At 48.7% G+C, this 24618-nt stretch overlaps 1 protein-coding gene across 2 annotated transcripts in view; it reads left to right on the forward strand.

Moving 5' to 3' along the window:
- Positions 1 to 18001, forward strand: part of Dhx35 (DEAH-box helicase 35) — a 54480-nt gene extending 36479 nt beyond the window's left edge. Inside the window, exons 14-22 of one of the 2 annotated variants that reach the window (XM_048349189.1) lie at positions 980 to 1034; positions 2957 to 3052; positions 4247 to 4341; positions 5912 to 5989; positions 7829 to 7958; positions 9770 to 9851; positions 12140 to 12211; positions 12878 to 12989; positions 16371 to 18001. In XM_048349189.1, coding sequence (XP_048205146.1) covers positions 980 to 1034; positions 2957 to 3052; positions 4247 to 4341; positions 5912 to 5989; positions 7829 to 7958; positions 9770 to 9851; positions 12140 to 12211; positions 12878 to 12989; positions 16371 to 16415 — 765 coding nt within the window. In that variant the 3' untranslated portion in view covers positions 16416 to 18001. Of the gene's footprint in view, positions 1 to 979; positions 1035 to 2956; positions 3053 to 4246; positions 4342 to 5911; positions 5990 to 7828; positions 7959 to 9769; positions 9852 to 12139; positions 12212 to 12877; positions 13044 to 13261; positions 15311 to 16370 lie in introns of those variants that run through there. The other variant, XM_048349188.1, reaches the window with a different exon arrangement.
- The last annotated feature ends 6617 nt before the right edge of the window (positions 18002 to 24618 follow it).

Below are 24618 nucleotides of genomic sequence, written 5' to 3' on the forward strand. Positions count from 1 at the left end.
TGCCACTGACTGTTCAAATGTCTTTGAGTGATGGCACTTTCTTCTCTATAAAGTTGAGCTAAAATATATTTATCACACGAATGCATTTTGAAGAAAAGCTAAGCAGATCAAGAGTACTATTGTTACCTGACTTATTAGAAATCAAGTAATTTAAGAGAATGGTATTTGCCGTTGCCATTACTCAGTGCCTAGTAAAGATTTGTAGAGGGAGAGCCACAATATCAGCTTTGCATAACTGGGGAGTATATAGCATCCTCTATTACTTTCAGAAATTAAAAAAAAAATACTGTTTTGTGTGTGTGTGGCGGTGGCGGTGGCGGGGGTGGGGGGGTTGGACCTGGGGCTGAGTTCAGGGCCTGGGTTGAGCTGAAAAAAAAAAACCTAAGCTTTTTTGCTCTACCACTTGAGCCACAGCTTCACTTCCAGCTTTTTTGGTAGCTAATTGGATTATAAGAGTCTCACAGGCTTTACTACCTGACCTGGCTTTGAACCTTGATCCTCAAGATATCATCCTCCTAAGTAGCCAGGATTACAGGCAAGGCCAGCACCCAGGTCAAATAAATAGGCTAATCCACCATAGGCAAGGCTTAGAGCTGGGTTTTGGGTGGTACAGAGGTCATAAATGACTGCTGTAGTGTCGGGGGCCTCCAGGGTTAAGACTATACAGTCAAGGTAGACATGTCTAAGGAGAGCTTAGGAAATGAAGAGGGAGAGGAGGCAGGAGCATCCTCTTGATGAGTGGAGGATGAGGGAGGGCTGCATGGGGAGTAGCTAATCTAGGTGGGTGTTTGAAGCTAAACAGTACCAAGGGTGCTGAGATGGCAGGAAGCATGTGTTAAAGGCCTCTGCAGCAGTAACAGCACCGGGGTTGGGAACATGGTGCATGCAAAAGGGAGAGGGAATTTGAGCCAGAAGTGGTCAGTTTTTTTGTTCCTTGCACAGAGAAATTAATTTAGGACGACTTTCGTGTGTTTTACAGCCCCCTCCAGCACAGTCGATGGTCCAAGCTTTGGAGTTACTCTATGCATTGGGAGGTAGGCCTGCTTCCCTTATTATATGTTCTCCTGTGTGATAAGGGCTAGGTAGATTCACAGTAGGGCTCTTAGTGACTTTGGGAATGGGGGTTGTTTCTTCTCATAGGTCTATAATTTTCTCTATTGAAATAGAATTGGGGACCATAATTAGAGTAAAAGCTGCTTAGAACAGTTTATAAAGCATACCATTTCATGAGTACTTGGGTGGTATTCTTTGAAGAATGTAAGTTGCAAGTTTTTACGTATCTTTAGTGCTTTATGTTACTTGTGCCTTCAGTGTCACATCTAAGAAAACATTACCTTAGATAGAGCCTAAGTAGCTCAGTGGTAAACAGAGTGCTTAGTTCCTGGGTTCACACCTACTACCAAAAAACACCAACCAGCCAAACCCCCAAACAACATTGTAAGAACTAAGGTGTAGCTCAAGTAGTAGAGTACTTGCCTAGCAAGTATGAACTGTGGGTTCAATCCCTAGTTCACAAACACCAACACATGCGCGCGCACACACACACAGATACACACAAAACCTCAACCCCATTCAATTTTACTCCTAGGTTTTCTTCAAAGAATTTTACAGTTTTCCTTAATATTTGGGTCTGTGATCCATTTTAGGTAATTTTTTTGCTTGTGGAACTATTCCTTCATTATATTTATGATGTTTCTCTGGTATATATGGTCAGTTATAGGTTTAAAAGTTTTCCACTGATTCATAAGGTCTTCAGTTTGGTCTGCATATGACCATCCCAAAGGAAATGTGTTGGAGTAAGTTTTTGTCTTGTCTTTGGCATGTATCAAGAACTTGAGACCAGGATTACTTGTACTGAGATGTGAGAAATGTTGAGTGTGCAAGATTATTCACTTGATTGCTTTTCCTCCAGTCAAATGGAGCAAAAGTTAAAATAGTCTGGTGTGGTGGTACATACCTATAATCCTAATTTCAGGCCAGCCTGAGACCCTGTCTTATCTCCACTACCTCCCTTCTCCGAAGTTACACTATTCTAAGCTGTCTAAATGAGCTGGAAAGTGTGGAGAATGTGGAGGGAAATCCCTACCGTAATGTAGCTTCATCTTTGAAGACGTGATCGTATAGGAGCAGAAAAGCAGCCTTTTTTGTTTTATTCTGAGCTCTTACAGTTTTTTTTTTTTTTAATCAGTAAAGCAATTGTCTACATCCTGGGAGTTTTGGGAATGTAATACCTGGGTATTGGAAATGCTGGAGGTCAATCAGGAAGGAAGTTGGGGCATTGGAGGAGTTGCCCAATTCAGTAAACTGTGTAGGAGCCAATTGGATAAACAGATCTACTGTTGGCACCAGGACTGGGCCAGGGCTCAGATTCAGAGCTGTCTGAGCTACAGGCCATGTGATGGCACATGTACTATGTGAAGAATGTGGTCCATGTTGCCGTCCTTCCAGATCTAACCTGTTGGGTCTTGGGAGTGGGAGAAGATGTGGAAGGTGACTTAGCGGGAGCAATAGAGAGGTGGTGGAGAACCAGGAGAGCTGTGGTCTCAGGAGCTGGTGGAGAGTAACTGCCAGAAGAGGAGTGAGCTGCTGAGACAGTGGGGAGATGGTGGTGGTTTCTCCAGCCTGTTGGGCCCAGAACAGTGTTTGTGAAACTCATGGGGGAGGGACAGCTGTGGACCAGGGAGGGAGTGGGGGCAGAAGTTACAGGGCCATTGTCTTATAATAACGTCCTTGAGGAGAAGTCACTAGACACAGCAGGGCTTTTTTTGTTTGTTTGTTTGAGCTGGGCTTTGGGAGCTCATTGTCTGTTACTATGAGGGCACTCTGGGGTCAGATCCAGTTTGGTGACACATCAATCATCTTTTGGACACTTTTTTTTGTTTTTACATTCATCTTGTATCTCAACATCCGTACCACAACTGGTACACACCTTCTGATTTCTTCTGTTCTTTGGCAGGTCTGGACAAAGACTGTCGCCTAACTGAACCACTTGGCATGAGAATAGCAGAGTTTCCTTTGAATCCCATGTTTGCCAAAATGCTGCTTGAATCAGGTGGGTAGGGCCTGGCAGCTCATGTTGATTTTATTTTGGCATCAGATGAGTTGTTTTCTTGAATTCTGTGAACCCTGGGAGAAGAGGGCCTAATCATGGTTCAACAACAAGTGATTTATTTTTGACAAGTAGAAGTTGTATATGTTTATGGTGTACAATGTACAACATGTACAGTGTAGAATGGTTCAGTTAGCACATCTGTTACCTGATCAACTTATTTTCTGTGGAGACAATGTTAAAAATCTATTGTTTTAATATTATTATTAACTATGGTTAGTGTACAGTGCAGTTGATCACTGAAATTTACTCCTAATCTGAAACTTGGTATCCTTAGAGCAGCTTTGCACCTGTTCCCATCTCTCCTCCTTTTCCACCTTCTTCCCTTGTAGTCTGGGGAAATTGTCTTTCTAGTCTGTTTCTGTGAGACACACTCTGTAGATTGCACACGTAGTTGTACCAGCTTGGTGAAAGTTAGCTGTAGTGTTATGGAACAACCAGATGGGCTTAGCCTTCCCCAAGAAAGAGATCCTGAGCGTGTGGCTGGGAGAATCCACGCACAAGCAGGAAACTGGGAAGGCAGTGTGCTCTGTCCAGTTCCCTGTAGGGTTGGTCGCTGCTGACTCTTTCCTAGGACTCAGCAGTAGCCACACAGTACCATCCTGCCTTTGCCGTGCTTTGGGCTTCCCAGACAAGATTTGCCCTTGTGAGAGGCAGGACACTTGCGGCACCTAGCAGAAGGGCCAAGAACAGAGAAACAGGAGGAGGCACCCCCACACTGCCCGTTCCCAGGCTTGTGCCAAGATTCCAGATGTCCACATGGCAGAGTAGGAAGCAGGTGTGCAGCTGGCCAGCCCTTGGTGATGGAGCCCTCAGTATGAGTGCTGAAATGCAGAAGAGCAGCTTCTTTTCCCAGAGTTCTCCATGTGCCATGCATATAGGATATTCCTGTAGACTGAATGAAGCACTTATCAAAGAATCTGTGGAAGCACCATCTTTACATTTACATTGCAGTACAAAGAAAATATTAGAAAATGTCCTTCATTTCTTGTTGCTACATGGCTGACTTTTTTAAATTTTTTTTAAGCTGTGCTGGAATGGAATCTCCAGCCTTGTACATGAACGGAATCTCAGAGCTACACTCAGCCCAGCCTGTTGATAACTTGGGTATTTGTAAACATCTTTTTTTTTTTCTAGGAAATTTTGGCTGTTCTCAGGAAATTCTAAGCATTGCGGCCATGATGCAGATCCAGAATATCTTTGTGATCCCTTCAAACCAGAAATCTCAGGCAGTAAGTCCAGTTTCAATCCCATGCTACTCACCTATTCTTCTTTTTTGAGTGCCTCTTGTTAAAACTTACCAGAATCTACTGAAGACAGAGCTGGGCAAGTGTTGTTGGCTTACATTTTAAGTGTTTCTTGTGTGCCTGACATTGTGCCAAGTGTTTTACCTGCATGTTTCCATTTTATCTTCATAAACCTTGGATGTTGATGCTGTTACAGTATTTTAGAGATGGGCACGGAACAGTTAAGTAACTCCTTCATGGTTGTACAACTGGAATTGGAGGAGCTGGCTTTCCTAATCCAGCCCTTAACCCTTGCACTGCTGGCTTCCAGGTGCCCTTTTGGAGAATTGCCTTCATCTGCTCTACAGAAATGTTGGTGGGCATGTTAGTTGCCTAGAGAGCCTGGGTGACAGGACAGAGCAGGCAGAGTCTTGCCACAGGGGTGTTTCAGATGAAGCATTCCGAGCTAGAACTGAGATGGCCAGACTGCCTAAGACATAGACTGCCTAAGACAACCAGGTCAGGTTGGAGAAAGAGTTTGAATATTGCTGAGCATCAAGGGGGAGGAGATGGAAGGATGGAGTTGGGCCTGGGGAGTGGGTTGTGCAGAGGAAGGAGCCCTTTCTCAAGGGTGGTCATCTCCTAGAGAGTCCTGTCTACAGATTACAGGTTTTTGTGCCTCCACAGCCCTCTAGTTACATCTATTTTCTCAGGATTCTTGTTTGACTCTTTATTGGCCTTCTTAAAAGCCCTACCTCAGGGCAGGTAAACTCAGTTTAAAAGGTGAAAAATGGAAGTTCTTAATCTCTTTGTCTAAAATTACAGTAAATCCCCTCTCCCCTCCATTCCCTGATTTGTTTTTGTCCTCTTGTCACTTCTTAGAGTTTATTTTCTTCTTGTCGTTCTTCCACTAACTTTCTTATCCACTGTTGTAACCCAAATGCTCACAATAGTGCTTGTTCTATGGTTGGTGCTTGGTAAAATCTGCTGATAGAGGAGGAGAAAAGTAGGAAGGGTATGTGACACTTGGTTCAGGAATAGAGTTCTGGAGTTAAAAACATTTGCCTTTTTTGTGTATCTGTTCCTCAACCCAATGGGAACAAATGGTTTCATTCAAGATCTTACAGAAAGAATTCAGTCTGAAAGGACTACAGCTAGCTCATGGTAGCCTGGTGATGTGGCAAGTCTGACTTGCACAGTCACCCCCACCCTGAGAGCTGGGGATGGTAGAGGGTGCTTCTGAGAGAAAGAATTCCTACTGGGCTGGGGAGGACAGAGACAGGGACACAGGCACCCAATTCCCGTGCCTGGGACTTTTATAGTTAATTATTTTCATCCATAGCCATCCTGACAGGGAAGTTTAATTTGTAGACTTTACAAATAAGGACATTGAGGCCAAGCAAGGTTAAGTAGCCAAGCCAAGGGCTTTTAGGAATATGGCAGGGCTAGGGGCAGTGTGAGCCAGGCTCCCTTCTGAATCTGCAGTCATATGCTGTTGGTCTTGCAATGCCTCTCCCAGTCCCAGTTCGAGGGGTTTATGGAGATCAGCTTGTAAATGAAGCTTCATTTGTTCTAGATTCGTGTGCACAGGAAATTTGCTGTGGAGGAAGGAGACCACCTCACCATGCTCAACGTTTATGAAGCATTTATCAAAGTAAGCACAGCTGTGGTTCAGAGCAACCCCTCCCACACTACACACCCAAAACCCAGCTGAGGATAGTGTAGGAATTCACAAAGAACTGGCCCAGAGACCCTTTATTTCATATGGAGATCATTGCCATGTAGTGTTCCTGGAAAGAATACAGGAATCATTGTTCATTGTTTTTCCTTGCCTGGAGACATGGCACCCTAGAGATGTGCTGACTGCTCAGTGCCTACATCCAACGTCTTCCCAGTCTGCACATCCACTGTGCGGTGGACAAAAAGGCAACATTTGAAAGGAAGTTCTGCCACATGGACTGAGCCTTCAAAGATGTTTGGGCAAGGGTCTATCCCCTACACACCTGGACTGTGTTTGCTACAGTCCATGTTAACTTTCATCCTTTGTGTTCAGTAAGCCAAGAGCAAGTAAGAGAGCCTAAAGGTCTCACCAAATATTTTCAGAAGACTAAAGCTGATGAAAACGGTGAAAACAGAAATGTCTGATATAAAGAAAAGGGAATGATAGTTTATATTTTCAATATTCTGGGGCTTGAACTTAGGGCCTGGGCACTGTCCTTGAGCTCATTTGCTCAAGGTTAGCTTTCTACCACTTTGTGCCACAGCTCTACTTCCAGTTTTCTGGTGGTTAATTAGAGAGAAGAGTGTCATGGACTTTCCTGCCTGGGCTGGCTTTGAATCACAGTACCCAGATCTCAGCTTCCTGAGTAGCTAGGGTTACAGACATGAGCTACCAGCACCCAGCTTCTTTTCCCTTTTGTATATGAAGACAGGATTTATTCTGTAGCCAGGTTAGTTTCAAACTCATGATCCTCTTGCTTTAGCCTCTTCAGTGCAATATACCTTCTGTATTTATCTACCACACCCCCTTTTTTTTATGCAGTGCTGGGGAAGGAATTAGGCCTCATGCTTGCTGGACAGGTTATCTATTACTTGGGTCGTGCCTTCGACATTTTTTTTTGGTCATGGTTATTTTCAAAGTAGGGTCTTGTTTTATGACAAGCCCAGTCTAGGCTTGGAACCCCTACCTGTGCCTCCCACGTTGCTGGGTGTGATAGACATGTGCCACTATTTTGTGTCTGGTTTCTCCTTGAACTGTGATCCTCCAATCTCTGCCTCCAAGAAGTTTGGATCACAGACTTGAGCTATTATGTTTGTATTCATTTCTTAAATGCTTCTTTTACCAGAGATATGAGGAAGAGAATTGAGCTAATGAATGGCTTTTGGAATAATAAACCCCTATCTCTGTATCCATAAGAATTATGGATACAGTTAAAATTTGTTGAAGTTCAACATGTTTTCTTTAGCAGTAGATTGCATTATTGTATAACTGCTTTCTTGGAGAATCCTGTATGAATTACATTTTCTTATTTTTTTAAAGAAAAACTTTCCTGCCTGCCTTGTAAATTTAGAGCAGTAATATAATCCAAAACATAGTCATACTTCAGAATGCAGAAGAAAATTAAGGTTTGTTGGCAGAAAACCCATACTTAGGAGACAAGTAAGAAACATTTGCAGATAGTTCCAGCATGTGACAAGAGTCATGAAGCAACAGATTGAAGCCCACCAAATAAGAGAGATTGGTTGAGAAAGAACCGCTGTCAAGTGGCTCTTTCTCATTAGGCTTAGATTGACAACAGCTGTCTGTGTTCTGCTCTCATTCACTGTTCAGTGCAGAGAGGAAGTGTGATTGTTAATGTGGAGAGATGGGAGAAAAACCAAAAACAAAGAACAAGGTATGACTTGAAGTTGTCTCCAGATGATAGTGTCTTCCCACGTTGGGGCTGGACTTTCCTAATGCTCCCTCTGTCTGTCCTGCCCCATTGTTCTGCAGCACAATAAGAACTCCCAGTGGTGCCAGGAACATTTCCTGAATTACAAGGGGCTTGTCAGAGCTGCAACTGTGCGAGAACAGTTGAAAAAGCTGCTTGTGAAGTTTCAGGTGCCCAAGAAGTCCAGCGAAGGTGAGTGGGTGTGAAGTGGCCCAGCAGTAACTTCCTTTTCTTTGCTTAGCTGTGTTCTCAAAGTTCTCATGCTGGGTTGATGGGTGGTGGCATGGCGGGCTATCCCTACCCCAGGCTTTGCAGTTTAAACTGCTTAATCAATGAAAACCTGAAGGTAAAGTTCACATTTTTCCCAAGGAGGTCCATTTTATTTCTGAGACTGTTCTTACCAAAAGATTTTAAAGCTGTGATGACATATAAACATCTTAACATTGACAGTGATGTATCTAGGGGTATGGATTCATTTTCTCCACGCATTAAAGAGTTAAGAGTCAGGAAAGTGTTTAAAGCAGACAGAGCAAGTTTATTTGAAAGTGAACAGAAAGTCCTGAAAGTAGGGAGACTCTCCTGAGAAGAGCCCCAAAGAAGAGGAGTCTTCTTTGAAGGTGGTTATTTTAGTACCAGGTTCCTTCCATATCTCCTTCTCTGGGCTTTGCACTGATATCTCAGTGGCTTGTACATGTGCTGTCCTGGCTCTTTTCATTGGTTGAGTGGGCACCCAGGGCTTTATGGGAAGAAGTATTTGAATGGGACCCAAGGTATCATGGGACTAAGAAGCATCATGACTGGCCAAATGTTATGTCCGCCACATGTTATGTCTGCCATGTTTTCTCTCTACCTAACAGTTTTCTTTTCTTTCCTTCAACATCATTATACATCATACAATTAATATAATGATGTTCACTATAAGAAAATTATTTTAAGTAGACAAAGTTCATGGCTATTATGTAAACATTGTATTTTCTTTTCAGATGCAAGTATTACTAAAGCGAAAACCATGTGTTCATAGTGTAGGTGGTCGCTTAGGGTGAGGCAGGTAGGGCTGTGTCATGTGGTCTCTGGCCTGTGGCAGTGGTCACAGGGGCCATGGTGGACACAGTAGGCTGCACTATGGTGGGATCTCTCTGTGAGGCATGGGGGATGGTGTCCTGAGTGTGCAGAGTTATGGGAAAGGCATAATTCAGGAAAATACAGCTGATAATCAGCAGAGCTCAGTCGCTGCAGCTCGTAAACCTGCACGTTGAAGGTAACTCATCTGTGCATCTATTTAGCAGCATTCCCTGTATGTGTGTGTGGGGGGGTGGGTGTGAGCACACATGCACGCCAGTACTGGGGGCTTAAACTCATGCATGCATGCTCTCATTCAGCTTTTTTATTGGTGGCTGGTGTACTACCACTTGAGCCACACCTCCAGTTCCAAGTCCTCTTGATAGTCTTAATTGTGTGCCAGGTGCTCAACCACATTCTCAACCCTACAAGTATCTGCCATCATTTTTTTGAGTGCTTCTGACAGGCCAGGTAGTGTTCTGTGTTGATTGTGTTTTTATTTGTTTGGTGCTGGGGCTTGAACTCAAGGCCTTGTGCTTGCTAGACAGGTGCTATTCTACGTGAGCCATATTCTTCCAGTCCCTAATGTTCACAGAAACTCTGAAATGTGTTGGTCTTGCTGCATTTTATAGATGAGAATTGTGAGGCTCACTTGCTGAAGTACACACACAGTGAGCATACTGTGGAGGTAGTTTTATTTTAGGGCCTTCTTTTGCCCAAGAGTAAGAACCAGGTCTCTTGTCATTTCTCAAATCACCTGCTCTTAGTATAAAGGCAAAATAAGGTGGTGCTGGCAGGCATTTATTTGGCAGTGAGAGGCACAGGGCTGAGCTGGTTCCAGTAGTGAGCAGCCTGGGGGCTTGAGGGAGGGCAGTTAGGCCTGGATCCTGTGCATTCCAGCACAGGCCTGAGCCTGTCGCCATCACTGTTGCTGCCCTGGGCAGGTGATCCAGATCCCGTCCTGAGATGCATCGTCGCGGGATTCTTTGCCAACGCAGCGAGGTTTCATTCTACTGGAGCTTATAGGTAACGTGATACTCCCTGACATCATTTGTAAAGGTGAATCTTTAAAGTGATACAAATCCCACAGAAAGTGATGTGCAAACAGGGAAGCGATCAACTTAGTTATTATTTATTTATTTATTTATTTTTGCCAGTCCTGGGCCTTGAACTCAGGGCCTGAGTACTGTCCCTGACTTCCTTATTGCTCAAGGCTAGCACTCTACCAGTGGAGCCACAGTGCCACTTCTGGCCATTATATATATATATATATATATATATATATATATATATATATATATATATATATGTGGTGCTGGGGAATCGAACCCAGGGTTTCATGTGTATGAGGCAAGCTCTCTTGCCACTAGGCGATATTCCCATCCCCAAATTAGTTATTTTTAAATTATATATCATGTCTCCTTCCAGAACTGATGAGAAGTTAGCTGTATAGTGTTAGGCAGATTATTTTAACTCTGCAAGTAGCTCTAAATACTCAGTATGTCCACATGCTGCATAAGGTGTCAGTTATAATCACAGAACCATAGGGCTGCAGGAAGCCATTAATCTGTTTTTCCAGGGAAGTTATTATACCATTGAACAGTTCATTATGTCTTTATGGCCCTTTAGGCCCTAGATACTGATACATCGCGTCCAGGATGTTTCAGAGCTGGGCAAGTGTCTCTTCCTGCAGCCTTTTTTCTTCTAGTCCTATTTTTCAAGTACAGGAAACTGCCCATCACGAATGCTTGTGATAACCTTTACCATATTCAAACACAATGAAAGCCAAAGTGTAGTTAGCCTGCCTTCCTCCAAGCTAAATCTTCCGAGTTTGTTGGAATTGCTACTTTAAGTCTGCCCCTTCTGACTATTGGCTCAATGTGATCTCATAACTTCACTGTAATCTGTGGCTTAGCTGTCGTTTTATCATTGAAATTTTTTTTTTCTCTTTCTTTGCTGTTGTGGATAGAACTCATAGCCTAGCACATGTTAAGCAAATGTTCTACCACTGAGTCACATAAAGGTCGACAGACAGGCCTGTTGACCAGGTCATGAACTGAGGTTAGACAAGTATTCCCTTTTCCAGGACTCTTAAGTGTCTGTTAAAGGGTCCAGAATTTAGTGAGCATTTTTAATTTTGGCAGCCAGATCTTCTCTATCCAGTATGCTGGAAGCTGTGTGAATTTTTAGACAAAGCACTTACCTTGTCTTTAGTGTGCTCTCGTTGTTCCAGGCCTCTCCTCTGTGTGGAGACACCCCTTCTTTTAGGGAGGGGAGACCCCTTCTGGGGATGCCTGAGTTCCCTCAGTCAGTGTCCTCCTTGGGCATTTTGATTGCCTTTCTCGCTTTACGAGTGTCACTTAGTCATGGCTATGGGCTTTTTACAAATTTCATCTGAGATCTCAATAGAAATAGGGGTTACATGAAAGACTCTGGCCTGTCATTTCTTGGGGATGAAGTATAAGGTGGTCAGCTCACCACCATTTAGTGGACCAGCTGGGGTTCCAGGCTACTGGCTTTGTGATGGTGCCATCAAGAAGCCTGGCAAACAGACCCCAGTGCCCACAGAAACACACGTGACTATTCATGTCTTGTGATCTGCCCTTGCTGGTAGTTTATGTGCTCAGTGAATAGTTTTTTGAATTAAATAGAATCAAACTGAGACAGAATTGGAAATAATAATTAATTTCAGAGAATCTAATAGTCCCACACTGAGCTCACTTTTTCCATTATTCCAACCTCCTCTGTGGTCTTTAACCTGAGTATTTAACTGGCTGTACTAGGAAAGCTTATAGAAGAACTCACATTGTTCTTTCTGACTGGAAGGGAATTATTGGGAAGGGGAACCTGCCGACGATAAACATGTACCCAGGCAGATCATTGTACTCTGTGTATTTTTTTTTCCTGTGCATCTACATGTTGTTCTTCTCTTTTTTGCATGATTTATTCTTGATTTTCAGGTTGGGGGTGGCAGCAGATGGCATTTGCTCTTGGTTTATATTTTGGTAATGTTAAAAACTGTGGGAAAGCTGCGTACCAGTGGCTCATACCTGTAATCATAGCTACTCAGAAGGCTGAGATCTGAGGATTGTGGTTTGAGCCAGCCTGGGCAGCAAAGTCTGTGAGACTCTTATCTTCCATTAATCACCAGAAAACTGGAAGTGGAGCTGTGGCTCAAAGTGGTAGAGTGCTAACCTTGAGTGAAAAAGCTCAGGGACCGCACCCAGGCCCTGAGTTCAAGCCTCATGACTGACAAAAAACAAAACTGTGGGAAAGTCTTAGGAAGTGCCTTAGACAAACTTGTGTCCCCCAAGGACAATCCGTGATGATCATGAGCTACACATCCACCCGGCATCTGTCCTCTACGCAGAGAAGCCGCCACGCTGGTAAGTCACCCTGCTCCTGGGCTGAGGCCAGCCAGCCTGCCTGCCTGCCTGCCTGCTTGCCTTGAAGCATTGTTCACAGGGTCCCCAGAGCAGGGTACAGGCCTGGAGTACAGGTGCTCCGCGCGGCTGGTTGACTCGCAGGACCTCTGATCTCACAAAGCTCCTTTAAGCAAACAGCAGTGCCATGAGCTCTGCACCCAGCACAGTGGGCACAGGTGATGTTGAGGAGACCCAGTGTGGTCCATTAAATCTGAAGAAGGATTTGCTAGAGCAGTGTTGGAAGTGCTGTGGATGGGGCTGGCTCCATAGAGGAGCCAACCAGAAGAGGGAACGCAGAAATGGGGCAGAGGCTTGTCTGATTATGAAAGGGACTTGGAAATGGCTATAAAGAGACACAAAGGAACTCTGCAAAGTGATGAAAATACTTTGTATCTTAAGTTCTCTTCAGAGCTCTGTAAGTGCAGACTAGGGGTTCTTTGTGGGTGATTGTGGTGCCTTAGACATCCCATGGCGTGTAGAGCTCACTTGTAAAGTGTGCTGTGACCCCCTTTTCTCCTCCCACTCTGGCCATGAGGCTCAGCAAGCAGCCTGAACGCCCGCTCTTGCTGTAGGGCCTGCGTGGAGCATACACCGTCCTATTATGTTTGTGCTTCTTGCTTGTTTCAGGGTTATCTACAATGAAGTCGTGCAGACCTCCAAGTATTACATGAGAGACGTGACGGCCATAGAATCTGCCTGGCTGCTGGAGCTGGCTCCACACTTCTACCAACAAGGAACGGTAAGGCGAGCTGTCTGTCCCCCGCTGCCCCAGCCACCACCTCCTGTCGAGAAGTATGCGCTTCTCCCAGTTTAGTGCCTAGAGTGGCAGGGGACGACCAGATCCCCAAACATTACTCCTGGAAGCACGCACGCATGCGCTTCACGAGGATGACAGTGAACAACTTCCTAAGGGAAAAATAGCTCCAGTTCTTCCTTCTCCCTTCACTCCTCAAAAACTCTCCTAAAGAAAGCCTCTCACACTTGTTTCTCAAACTAATTTTTATTCGCATCTATTAATTGTACAGAGAGGTTTTGTTGTGGCATTTCCATATGTGCCCGTGTGCAGCTTAGCATTCAGCCAGACTTCAGTCCGGACCCCGGGGCTCCCTTACGCTGCTCTGCGAGGTCCCTGTTCTCAGCAGCTCTGCACTCACCCCTTTTTGCTCTTACTTTTCTTTGTTTAGAATGTGTTGTCCTGTGCCAAGGTTTGGAGACCCAGCTCCCTTGTGTTTGTGTTTTGAAGATTCATAGCCTCTGCGAGGTATTGTTCCGGGGCACCATGAAGCCCTAGGCTCCGTCTCCAACACTAGAGAAAGAGAAAGAAGAAAGATCCTGGTGCTGTTTGTTTTCCGGTGCCGAAATAAGAGTTGTTTTGACTATTTTGTCCTGATTCACTGCTGTGTGTAACCTGAGGGAAGGTCTGAACTCTCTTACTCCATCAGGGCTATGATGGATCGTCCACTGTTTTCTAACCCGAATCCAAACCGAATCAAACCAAAATCTGAGTTCTGCGTTTTAAAAGTGTAAGATGTAAGCCAGTCCTGGTGGTGTCTTCTATAGTCTCAGCTGCTGGGAGGTAGAGGCAGGAGGATCGCTTGAGCTCAGGAGTACAAGGGCAGCCTGGCAAACATGGCGAGACACTGCTTTTTAAAGAGATTTCATGTTGAATGTGAATTTCTGGTTTCTCTAGAAAAACATGTCTTGTTGAAAAATCTGCCCTGCAATTCAGGAGACAGAGGCAGGAGGACTAGGTTTTGAGGCTGGCCTGGACAACCCTGTCTCAAAAAGAAAAGTCTAGTACCACTGGCCTGAATTCCCAGTCTGGTGGCAGTCAGCCACGCTGAGGTGGCTGGTGGCACTTGCCAGGTGCCAGAGGCCTGCTTTACGTGTTTATTCACCTGCTCAAGTCTTGGAGACATTTGAGTTCGTGGCCCCATGAAGGACGGGTCTTCTCACTCCTTCTCTGTGGTCATGGCAAGGGATATTGCCCTTTTCAAGCCACTTACCTTGTCTAACTCACAGCCAACCAGACAAACAGCAGGGGAGCCCTGTGCAGTTCTCCACACATCTTAGTGTAGAAGTCTCAGCTGGAAAGCAGATCCCCCGCAGGGGTTGAGGAGAACAGAGTGCTGTTTCTGCTCTGTGGGGCTCATCAGAATTAACCTGTGTGGCAGGAAACCTTTTCCTCCAAAACCTCAGCAAGTGGAAAAAGCAGACTTCACGAGTCGCAGAGAAATGATGAGAACTACAAACAGAGTGGACTGCAGATGGCAGTGGACAGAGGCGCCTGTTAGAGTCATGGAATTCAAGGAGTTAGAGGAGGCTAGGCTGGGCTCCACTTGCATTCGTGTAGCCTCTGGAGAACAGAATTAGCCTAGAAGCTGACTCATGCTCCCTTCACAGCTCAGAGTGACAGGTTCTTTAGGTCTAACCTGCAAAGCTAAAGGGCAAGTGGCTTCTGAAGTTCTGAGAAAATGAGCCCCCGTTTTCGCACTTTTCTTTTCTCTTCAAATTCCTGGCACTTAGCTGTCTCATCTTACCAGGTAAGAACATTTTCAGGGAAGCCGAGACCTGAGGACACACCTAGTGTGACGGACTCATTGTGCAGGTGGCCCGCCCAACCCTGCTGTTGGAAGAGTTGGCCCTTTCTTAACTAAGTAGTTCAAAGACACTTCTGTTCACATGTCCCAAGATGGATTTTCCTGGGCACGAGCCCCGGTCCCCTGGGCTGCCATGTATGGTGTCTACTCTTGGTGGAACACAGTATAGCTCGCCCCACACCCAGCCTGCAGCTCATCCGCACGGTCCCTGGCACCGCATGTGACTTTCCATCGCTGTGTTCAGTGTTGCTCTCACCCTGTAAAGAGGCCTGAAATGGTTCAGAGTCTGCTTTGTTTATATTCAACATTCCTTCCAGAAAAGAGCACCAAAAAAGGCCGCACAGGCACACTGGCGTCATCTCCATCCGCAGGCCTGTGCAGCGTGGTGGGGGTCACATGAGGTGAAGGGCAGAGCAGAGAGTGCTGGGAGCTTCAGTAAGACGCAGCACGACGGGAAGAACGGGCTGCCCATCCAGAGGCCTGCCTTCCCACTCTTCAATTGCTTTTCCTGATTCACCAAGATACCTTTGTTATCTAGGGAGAAACTGGGTGGGAAATCTGAATTCTGTTGCTCCCTCCAACCTGGGTCCTGCCACTCAGTCTCCTGGGTCTTGCTGGTGTGGCCTCGGGTGTGCTGAGACATGAAGGACAGGAGCCTCTGGGTGTCAGGCGGCCCTCCAGGCATCTCTGCATCGTCTGTGTGTGATTAGTTATGGCTTGTCAGGTGTTCCTTAGTTGGTGAGTGGAGGTCCCCATTAAAAGCATAAGCCCACACACTCCAGCGCAAATGCAAATGTAAGAGTTTCTAGCACTTTGGGTTTCACCTTAGAATGTTCCCTGGTGCTCATGATTGTGCTGTAGTAAGCTTTGTACTTCTTATGCTGTTAGAGGACCTCTGAAGTATCTGTGCCACAGTCTTACAGTCTGTGTAGCATGTCGCCCCATATGGGCAGAGCCCCTGGCTTTCACTCTGTTCTTGAGCACCATCCTGGGGCTTGAGTTCAGGGCCTGGGCACTGTCCCTGAGCTTCTTTTGCTCAAGGCTAGCACTCTACCACTTGAGTCACAGCACCACTTCTGGCTTTTTCTGTTGATGTGGTGCTGAGAAATCGAACCCAAGGCTTCATGCATGCTAGGCAGGCACTCTACTCCTAAGTCCCATTCCCAGCCCCTGGCCTGACATATTAAGAGGCATGGTAAATTGACTTATTTCCTTATTCCCAAGGCATGGGTTCTTCTCAGTGGTTGGGAAGGTGAGGTCATGCCCCACCCGCGCCCAGTCCCCGAGCCCAGGCTTTTGGCTGCAGCCTTAGTCTCCTAAGAAAACCTTTCTCTGGCCCTATGGTACCACCTCAGGTCACTGTGGCCTCCTAGGGCTGCTTTCCTGGCCGGCACTAGGCTTTTCTCCACACTGTTCGCTGAGGGACACAGTGTTTCTGGAGACACGGGAAGATTCTTCTGGTGGAGTCTGGTTTCTTTGTCTTGGCATTCTCAATGGTGGTGTTTTCTCTTCTCTTGCAGCACCTGTCCCTGAAGGCCAAAAGAGCCAAGGTCCAGGACCAGTGAGCTGAGCTCGGCCATGGCTGCAGGGACCGGCGGGCAGCAGCTCAGGGGGAACCTTGCGGCTGCCTTGAAGTGGGTTGCAGCCCGCCCCGTAGCCCCTTTGCCCGTCCCCCTCAGTATTTGCAGGAGTCTGCATGGGCAGGGGTCCTGCACGCCGCACCCTGGCAGGGGAAGGGTACCGGCCTCTACGGTCGGCCTCACTCCTGCTCACTTGCTGCTCACTCAGTCAGCACGCCACTCTAGCAGGGTGTGCTTCCTTCCCGCTGGCTGGACTCTGACTGGAAGAGGAGGAGTCAGCCTGAGGCTGGAACCTGTGTGGGGCCCATGGGGTTGGCAGGCCTCCTTTGCTTTCCCGGCTGTGGACCCGACTGTGTCGACCAATGACGCCCACCGTGGGCATGCACAAGGAAGAGACTGTGCGAGTGCTGAGGATTTCTACCAAGGCGGCCAAGAATCGGGTCTGTCGGGCACAGGGGTTCACTCACCAAGCAGCTTCTGCCTGCCTTTCCTCAGCCCCTGTGCTTCTGTGAGGCCGGGAGACTCACAAGGGACTGGCGATCGGCAGGAAGACTCAGGTGCACTGTTAGTCCAGGCTTTTCTTCCTTCACAAGTGGGCTTAGCTTCCCTCAGTACAGTCCCGCGTCCTGGTGCCACCAGCTGAGCACCCAGGCGTTCTCCGCTCCGACCCCACAGGAGCTCGTCCTTAGCAGGAATTCACTATGGTTTAGGCACTCTAAACTTCTGTAGCTCAGGAACATAACTCTTGTATGTTGATCTTAGTCTGCTCACGTTCTTGCAAGAACGTGGGGTGGCTCTCCCAGCAGGCACTGGGACATGGCCGCCCCCGGGGCTGCTTCACTGTGACAATGACGACTGCATCGCACCACACGACGCCACAGGTGTTTCCCCTTAGCGTTTCAGTGACATTTACTTTAAAACACGTGGCTTGAAGATTTATTTTTGTACTGGTTTTAGTTTGGATCCGCCACTTTTGGCACCAAATCTGTATGTCATTTTTATTTCCATTTTGTCATTTTTATAAACATGTAAATAGTAATGAGAACTTGTTAATAATAGTAAACCTTTATACCTGAAGTAAACATGTTCCCTTCCATTCATCAGCCTTGTGGTCTGTATTTGAAGATGGTCTTATTAATTGTTCCAGGTGAGGGCCTACCATTAGCTAAGAAGCGTGAGGCAGACCTTGGTTTTGGGGGGAGGGGTGTCACAGGAACGCAGGAGGCCCCACAAAGTACGATTTGTGCCTGAATGCTTACAATCAAGACCTTATTAGAACAAGCCATGGATGCTATTTGAAGAAAGCCCCAGAGGTATGAATTGTCACCAGTGTTCAGTTGAGATCTTCCCAGAGTTCTGAAACATTTTATTTATGTTGGCATGGAAGGGAGAAAAGTTAAAGCATCCACAGTGTCAGATTTGAGACCACAGATCCAAAACCGGAGGCCAGACTCACAAGGGAAGCAACCAGAAGCAAGTATTCCTTTTATCTGCCACCTCTGTCCAAGCGCTGGTTCTGAGTCCGTGCCATCCCCCTCTTCTCCCTGCTCCTCTATCTTGTTACAGCCTTGGTGGGAGGACACAGATCCTCACGGTTGTGAGGCCTTGCTGAGCCCTTAGGTATTCCTGTGGGGGGGGCCCTCGCAGGCCTGCAGGGGGTTGGGTGTTGCCTGCACAAGGGCTCCCTGCTTCCATCTGCTCCTGTGAGTTGCTAGCTGATCTGCAAATGTTGACTGAGCCCTTGGCAGGATGGAGATAGGATGGTGGTGACACCAGATGGTAGTCCTCTTCATTAGATGTCTTCCTCAGAAACAAAGCGATAACCATCCTACATCAGCCACCCAATTAAAAGCCAATTAAGAATAAAAACGTGGCAGGTGAAATCCTTGGCTCCAGGGTTGCTGGGCTGTGCACATCATTACATGGTAGCACATCCTAGGAACAAATGTGAGGCTGGAAGTCAGGAGTGGTGTCTTCAGAGAACTTTAGGAGCGCACGTGCGCATGTGTGTCTTCCCTGCCTTCATATCTCATGGTTATCCCATGTCATACTTCCTTACCTCCAGCTCTAAGCAGATTTCTCCTTCTAGTGACTCACCTAGATTCTTCCACAGCCTCCAACTTGTGATAGACCAGGGCATTGGAACTCTGGACTTGTCCATTACATTTTTATTCCCTTAAGAGTTGTTGAGCAGGAACTAGCCAGCCAAATCACAGCTTGTGTGTCTCACAGGTGGCCTGGGTTGGGCTTGCGGTCCCTGGATCTTCCATTATTGCTCCCTCTTTTGAACAAGGCCAAGATGCTGGCGTCTGGGGTGGATCACAGAGATGTTACTTTGCTCCCTTGGGTGGTATTGAGCTTGTTCAGGCCTGCTTAAGTGAGAATTAAACGAGAAGAGATTGTAAGTGCAGTGTCTCCCCCTGCATACTCGGCCTCCCCTCCCATGTGTGGGTATGTACTGAATATCGCAACATGCCCGGCGGCTGGCTGGCAAGCAGATTCATCCGGGAGGGAGGGAGAAGGGAAGCTAGGGCGTGCCAGCCTTACCCACTGACCAGAGCCTGACCAGTGGCTCCTAATACAGTGCTCATCTCCTGGACATACGTATCTGTGATTCCCCAAGAGGTCATGGGATTGGCTTCCAAGGGCCTGCTGCTGGTGTCCAGATCGAATGACCTGGCAAGCACACCACATCTCAATGTGTCCACCACAGCATGCCCTTCTGGCATGTTGACCTAGTGATGCCCTCGTAACTGTTCCACACTCACCCGGCAGTGTTTTCAGTGGCTGTCAAAGCCACCCGTAGCAGGGCTGATTCCACCCCTGGAGAGACATAGGCCTGTGGTCTGCCTTCAGGAGAGGTGAGTGAACTCACTGGAATAGCAGCTAAGGGAGGGGAGGGTGCTTCCGGGTGCTCCATATTCCCACACTAACTGGGAGGACAGATTGTACCTCTGGGTCGTACCCAGCAGCATGGTCAGGTGGGATGTGATGCTGTGCTCCTGCAGCGTGACGTCACCTGTGGCTTCCTCTCAGCTTGGGGCACAGAGCCTCCCAAGCCCTTAGAGCTGGCCAGTATCGTCAGCAAACACCAAGGCTTGAAAACCTCCAGGAACTCTCAGTGTCAAAAGTGGGCTAATGTTGGCTGTTTCATGGCCCCCAGATGTGCCTTCCTCTCTCCTCGCTGTCTCATCTGTCTCTGATAGCCAGCCAAATTGGCACAAAGGTCTTTTTTTTTTTTTTTTTTTTTTTTTTTAAGAAAAATTGGCTTTATAGGGGGCCACGCCGTGGGCCAGGTAGAGGAGCTAACGCCTGGAAACTTAGTAATTCTGTCTTCATCTGAACTGAGCATTGCTTGGAGAAGAGTATGACAGACAATAATGCCTATTCCAGACGAAGAGGCCAGGTGCCGGGACAGCTGCCTTTCCTGGTGGGCGTAGGGGCTATGTAGTGTCCCTGCTGCACCCCAGCCTAGCACCTAGTATGCAAAGCACATGAGATACAATTTATTGGTGTGTTGGGGTGAGTGCAGTGTGTGTGTGTGTGTGTGTGTGTGTGTGTGTGTGTGTGTGTGTGGTTTGTGTGACTACTCCCCCCAAGCTCACACTGCTAGACCAGGGTGGGGGGTGGGGTGGGGAAGGAGGGAGGGCAAGTCCTGAGTCCCACTCTGTTCCAGCCAGTCAGCTCAGCTGCTGATGCTGCAAAGTGGTACGGTGCTGCCCTCTGCTGGCCAGGGGAGGCAGCCACAGACCGCGGCTCCTGCCTTGGCAGTGGGCCCAGGGGACGTGACCCATGTAGCCATGCTTTTGGTCTCTTGTTTCTGGCCTCCCTGTGGCAAGATGGGGAGAGCAGAGTGATGTGCAGCGCTCTTCCCCAGTGCTCTCGGGTGTATGCTCGTCCATGGGCGGCCCCACCTGAGGTTGGCTGGGTTTGTGTGAATTCACTAATTTTGTCTTTCTCTAAGTATCACTGCTTGGAGAAGGGTGTGCCAGGCCATCCTGCATGATGCATTGCTCTCCCTTTCTGCAGTCTACAGCCCCTCCCTCCGTGGTGGCAGCTGGTCCAGCGACTTGCTTCCCAGCCTTCTTTCTCCCACAGAGAGGGAGGGACCGATCCTGACATTGAGGAGGGAGCATTCAACATCACAGGTGGAACCCAGAAATGCCTTTTTTGTGGGTTCCCTCACTCGGGCCACAAAATCAGAATCAGCCGCAGAGCCCCTGACACCTCCCATGCAGAGGTTCAGTCTGTTCCCTCCCCTGGCTGGCTAGAGTGATGGCTGGCCACACAAGGCCACCTAGCTTCTGTCCTGCTTGCTGAGACACCGTAAGCAAACCTGTGACTGAGACCAGAATGCCAGAGAGGCCTCTAGAGGCGTGGGCGGCTCTCCTAAAGCGTTCCAGGGAGTAGGGGGACAGAATGTCACTGTGGAAGTGGGCCCTCCGTTGGGACCTCACCAGGTCCTGCCTTTTGGCTCTCCCTCTGCTGAGACCCTCACCTCCAGGATGGAGACAATGCCCCCCCTCCACTATACCTTGTCCAAATCCCTGGCCATGTGTGAACAAGACAAAGTGGCAGTCACGTGTGCTACCAAGTTTTGAGGTGGGTTTCTAGGTGACATAGTCCCCAGAGCATGCAGCCAGGGCAGGGCTTTCAGACCCAGGCCTCTTCAGCCTGGTCTGGAACCTGAGACTGCAAGAATGCAGGTTCCCAGTGAATGTCCCCCTCCTGGCTAGCAGCAGGGCCTCTGACCTGGCCTTTAATGTGGAAGCCAGATATCGACAACCATGGCCCCTGAAAAGGGGTAGAGTGACACAGGGTGTTCAGGGTGGCAGGAAGTGTTTATACCTGTGGCTAGGGGCTCTTGAAGGTAGAACTGGACCAGACCAAAAAAAGGCTGGGACATCAGGGAGGATAAGGACCCAGGGACATTGCAAGTGGGTGGGCTGGCTCCTTTGCAAATGGACCAGGATGGAGGCAGCTGGTATCTGGTCCACTTCCTGGGGTTGCTGGTGCCCCCCCCCCACCCCCAGGGCTAGGGTGTTGGAGGCCTGCACAGTCAGACAGAGCCACCTCTTCTACCATTTGGGGTCCCGGGATGCTCTGGGCAGATGCTTCACGTGTCTGCCAGCAGGGGGCGCTGGTGTCCCACGTTTGTGTGCTTAGATCACACTGCCTTGCTCCTGGCGCTGTGGGTCTGTGCTGGTCCCTGCTTGGTGCAAGCGCGCCATCCACCCAGCCACGCACGCTCCCAGGTGGTCCAGCCCAAACCTCAGAGCTTAAGGAACAGCTCCCTCCTCTCTTCTGCCCATTCTGCCCATAGCAGGTGTCACCACCAGGTCCTTTCATCTCCACCACCCCTGAGAAGAATACATGAATCTCTCCACTTGGAAGGTGCAAAAAAATTAAAAAAAAAATCATAGACTACCCACAAACCCTTTTGGAGTTCTGCAGACTTGAGGACTTGCAAAGAGGGACGAATGGTGCAGACCCGCTCAGGCCACCCCCTAACCTGTGTGTCTGTCCAGTGGGGCTTCCTCTCCTGCAGCCTCCAGCCTGGCACCTACCAAGAAGCACGCCCAAGGGCACGGTGCGCAGTGACAGCCTGATCTCCCAGCCGCACTCATCGGAGCCTAGGCCTCAAGGCCCAAGTTACAGCCATGAGCACTCAAGGCCTGAGCCCGCCCCAGGCTAGGCTCCGGTCTGTTGGAAGCCAGCCAGCGAGTAAGTTGCCTCAGCTTCAGATACAGGCCTGACAGGAGGCAGTGGAGGTACTGAAGGGCCTGTCTCTATGAGTCACGGGGTCCCTGCTTCATCTTGTTGTGTGAATACAGGCGGGACCCTTCACCATGGCCTCAGTTTCCTCATCGGTGAGAATGATATCAGTTGATACCTGGGCATTAATCAGGCTGCTTTTTATGTCTTAGGATGGATGCTTTGAGATGCTGGGCACTTTGTTCCAGGGAGGGACCGCCCCACCCCGGGCCAGTTGATCTTAGAGATGAGAACCATTTGTATGCATGCGGGCACTTTGGATGCAAAGTCTCCAGTTCAAAGCCCCCACCCTAACTTGCTCTTTGGAACACCAGCCGGAGTTCTCTTCTTTAGGGCTACTTATCAGACGAGGCCCAAGCCGTCTAACCTGGAGGGCTCAAGCCAAATCTGGCCAGGCCTAAGTGGCTTTCCTTGTCTCACAGCTCCTTCCTGTGGCAAACATCAGAAGGCCTTCGATTCCCCGGGTTCCTTCTGCCCCCGGGAGCCACCCCGGCTTCCTCCTAGGGCCTGCCTGCCTGCTGTTGGGAAACTGTTAGCAGTTAGCTCCTTAGCCAGTAGTCTCCGTGGCTGTCATTTCACTTGTGACAACACATAGCCGTGAGGGTTTTATAGAACAATCTCATAAGACAGCGGCAGGGGGCAGGTGGCTGAACTTTCCCGGAGTACTCACAATCTAGCCGGACACAGCTAAACAAGCTCTCTCTGTGGTCCTGTCTCCCCACTCGGTCTCCCCTTCTCTACGCTGGCTGCCTTCTGGGGCAGCTCTGAGCTGGAGGGTTCCAGGTGCAGCTGGTGCACGCCCTTGGCCATGGAGCCGAGCCCCAGGCTGACACTGATGGTCAGGTGAGGAGCAGAGCAGGGGTCCCAGCCGAGGGGACCCCACCTTTGTGCCATTTCGGCTGCAGTGACTAGATTTCTAATTAGGGACAACCTCCTCAAACCTGCCTTCGGTAACATACCCAGCACAACCGGGGTGATGGCTCAGACTCCCAGCCAAAAGAATGATAGTCCTTCCTCTTCTTCCTCCTCCTTTTTTCCTTCTTTCCCTTCCCTGTTGGGCAGTTTATATTAGCAGTTTCTGGTCTATAGTCACATTTTTTTGGGGTTGATCATGGGGTTTAAACTCAGCGGCTGGGTGCTGCCCCTGAGCTTTTTCACTCAAGGTTAGAGCTCTACCACTTTGAGCCACAGCTCCACTTCTGGTTTTCCGGTGGTTAATTGGAGATAAGAGTGTCATGGACTTTCCGGCCAGGGCTGGCTTTGAACTGTGATCCTCAGAGCTCAGCCTCTTAAGTATCGAGGATTACAAGGTTTGAGGCACCACTTTGAAACTGCTGTCCTATTTACAGGATGCTAGATTCTTCCACTGGCCCCCTTTTACATCTGAGAAGACTGCAGTACAAAGGGAGGCAGCGCCTTGTGCTTCAAAGCAAGGCGTCTGGTATGTGGGAAGCCACTGAGGAAAGGACCTTGATTTTGGTGTAATGGTCTCACCACAAGGCCCTGAGAAAGAGCCAGAAGGGCAGGACTGGATGCTATGGCAGGGGGGGGGGGGGGAGGGCCTGCCGGGAGGGAGGGAGGATGAGTTAGTCACCAAGTGGTTGGGTGACAGGGCTGGAGATGGCGGCGACTTCAGCGGCGGGCGGAAAATCAATAGGTGATCAGCGGTCGGGGGCAGCTGTTCATCAGGTGCGGCAGCAGCGAGGCAGGGCAGGGCGAGGGGGGGGGACCCCCCCTCCGTAGGATTGATCAAACAGCCAGACACCCAAGGCCAAACTCACTAATAAAGTGAGACATTCAGCTCAGCCCTCAGCCGCGAGGCTGGCTGAAGGTCTTAAAAAAACCGCTTAGCTGGGGACTTCTTGCTAAACTGTCTTTGTTTCTCCAGGCTCGCGGGAGGGGAGGGAGGACAGCTTGCTCGGGCCACTGTGAGTCCTGGCTCACTCTACGTGACACCAGCCTGGAACAGGAGCCGCAGAGCCCGCAGGGCAAGGGTAACCCCACTACAGCACACACCATTTCACGGCTTTGCATTCTCATGCACACGGTAGTCACGTATGTGTGTGAGTAGTGGCAGGAGACGTGTGTGTGTCCCTGTCTGCACACAGGTGCCTGCACGTACCCGCAGGTGATCGCATTTGCCTGCGCGTGTGTGCATCCATGCACAAGCGCCTCAGCAATGCAAAAAAGAGGAAGTCTAACTGGGAAAGGAAGGAGGAGGGGGTCAGAGGTCAGTGTTTGGCAGCGGTCGAGAGGCAGGAAGGCAGCAGGAGGAGGGGCAGAGGGGCCTGGGTATCTGTGAGTGAGGGAACGGAGAGCAAGAAGAGGGCAGCTGGGTGGTGAATGCGAATGCTGACACTCTCGGAGGGATCCAGGCCGAGGCTGGGCATGTGGGGGACATGGAACTTATTTG

This window comes from Perognathus longimembris, chromosome 6 (assembly GCF_023159225.1).
Source record: "Perognathus longimembris pacificus isolate PPM17 chromosome 6, ASM2315922v1, whole genome shotgun sequence".
NCBI lineage: Eukaryota > Metazoa > Chordata > Mammalia > Rodentia > Heteromyidae > Perognathus > Perognathus longimembris.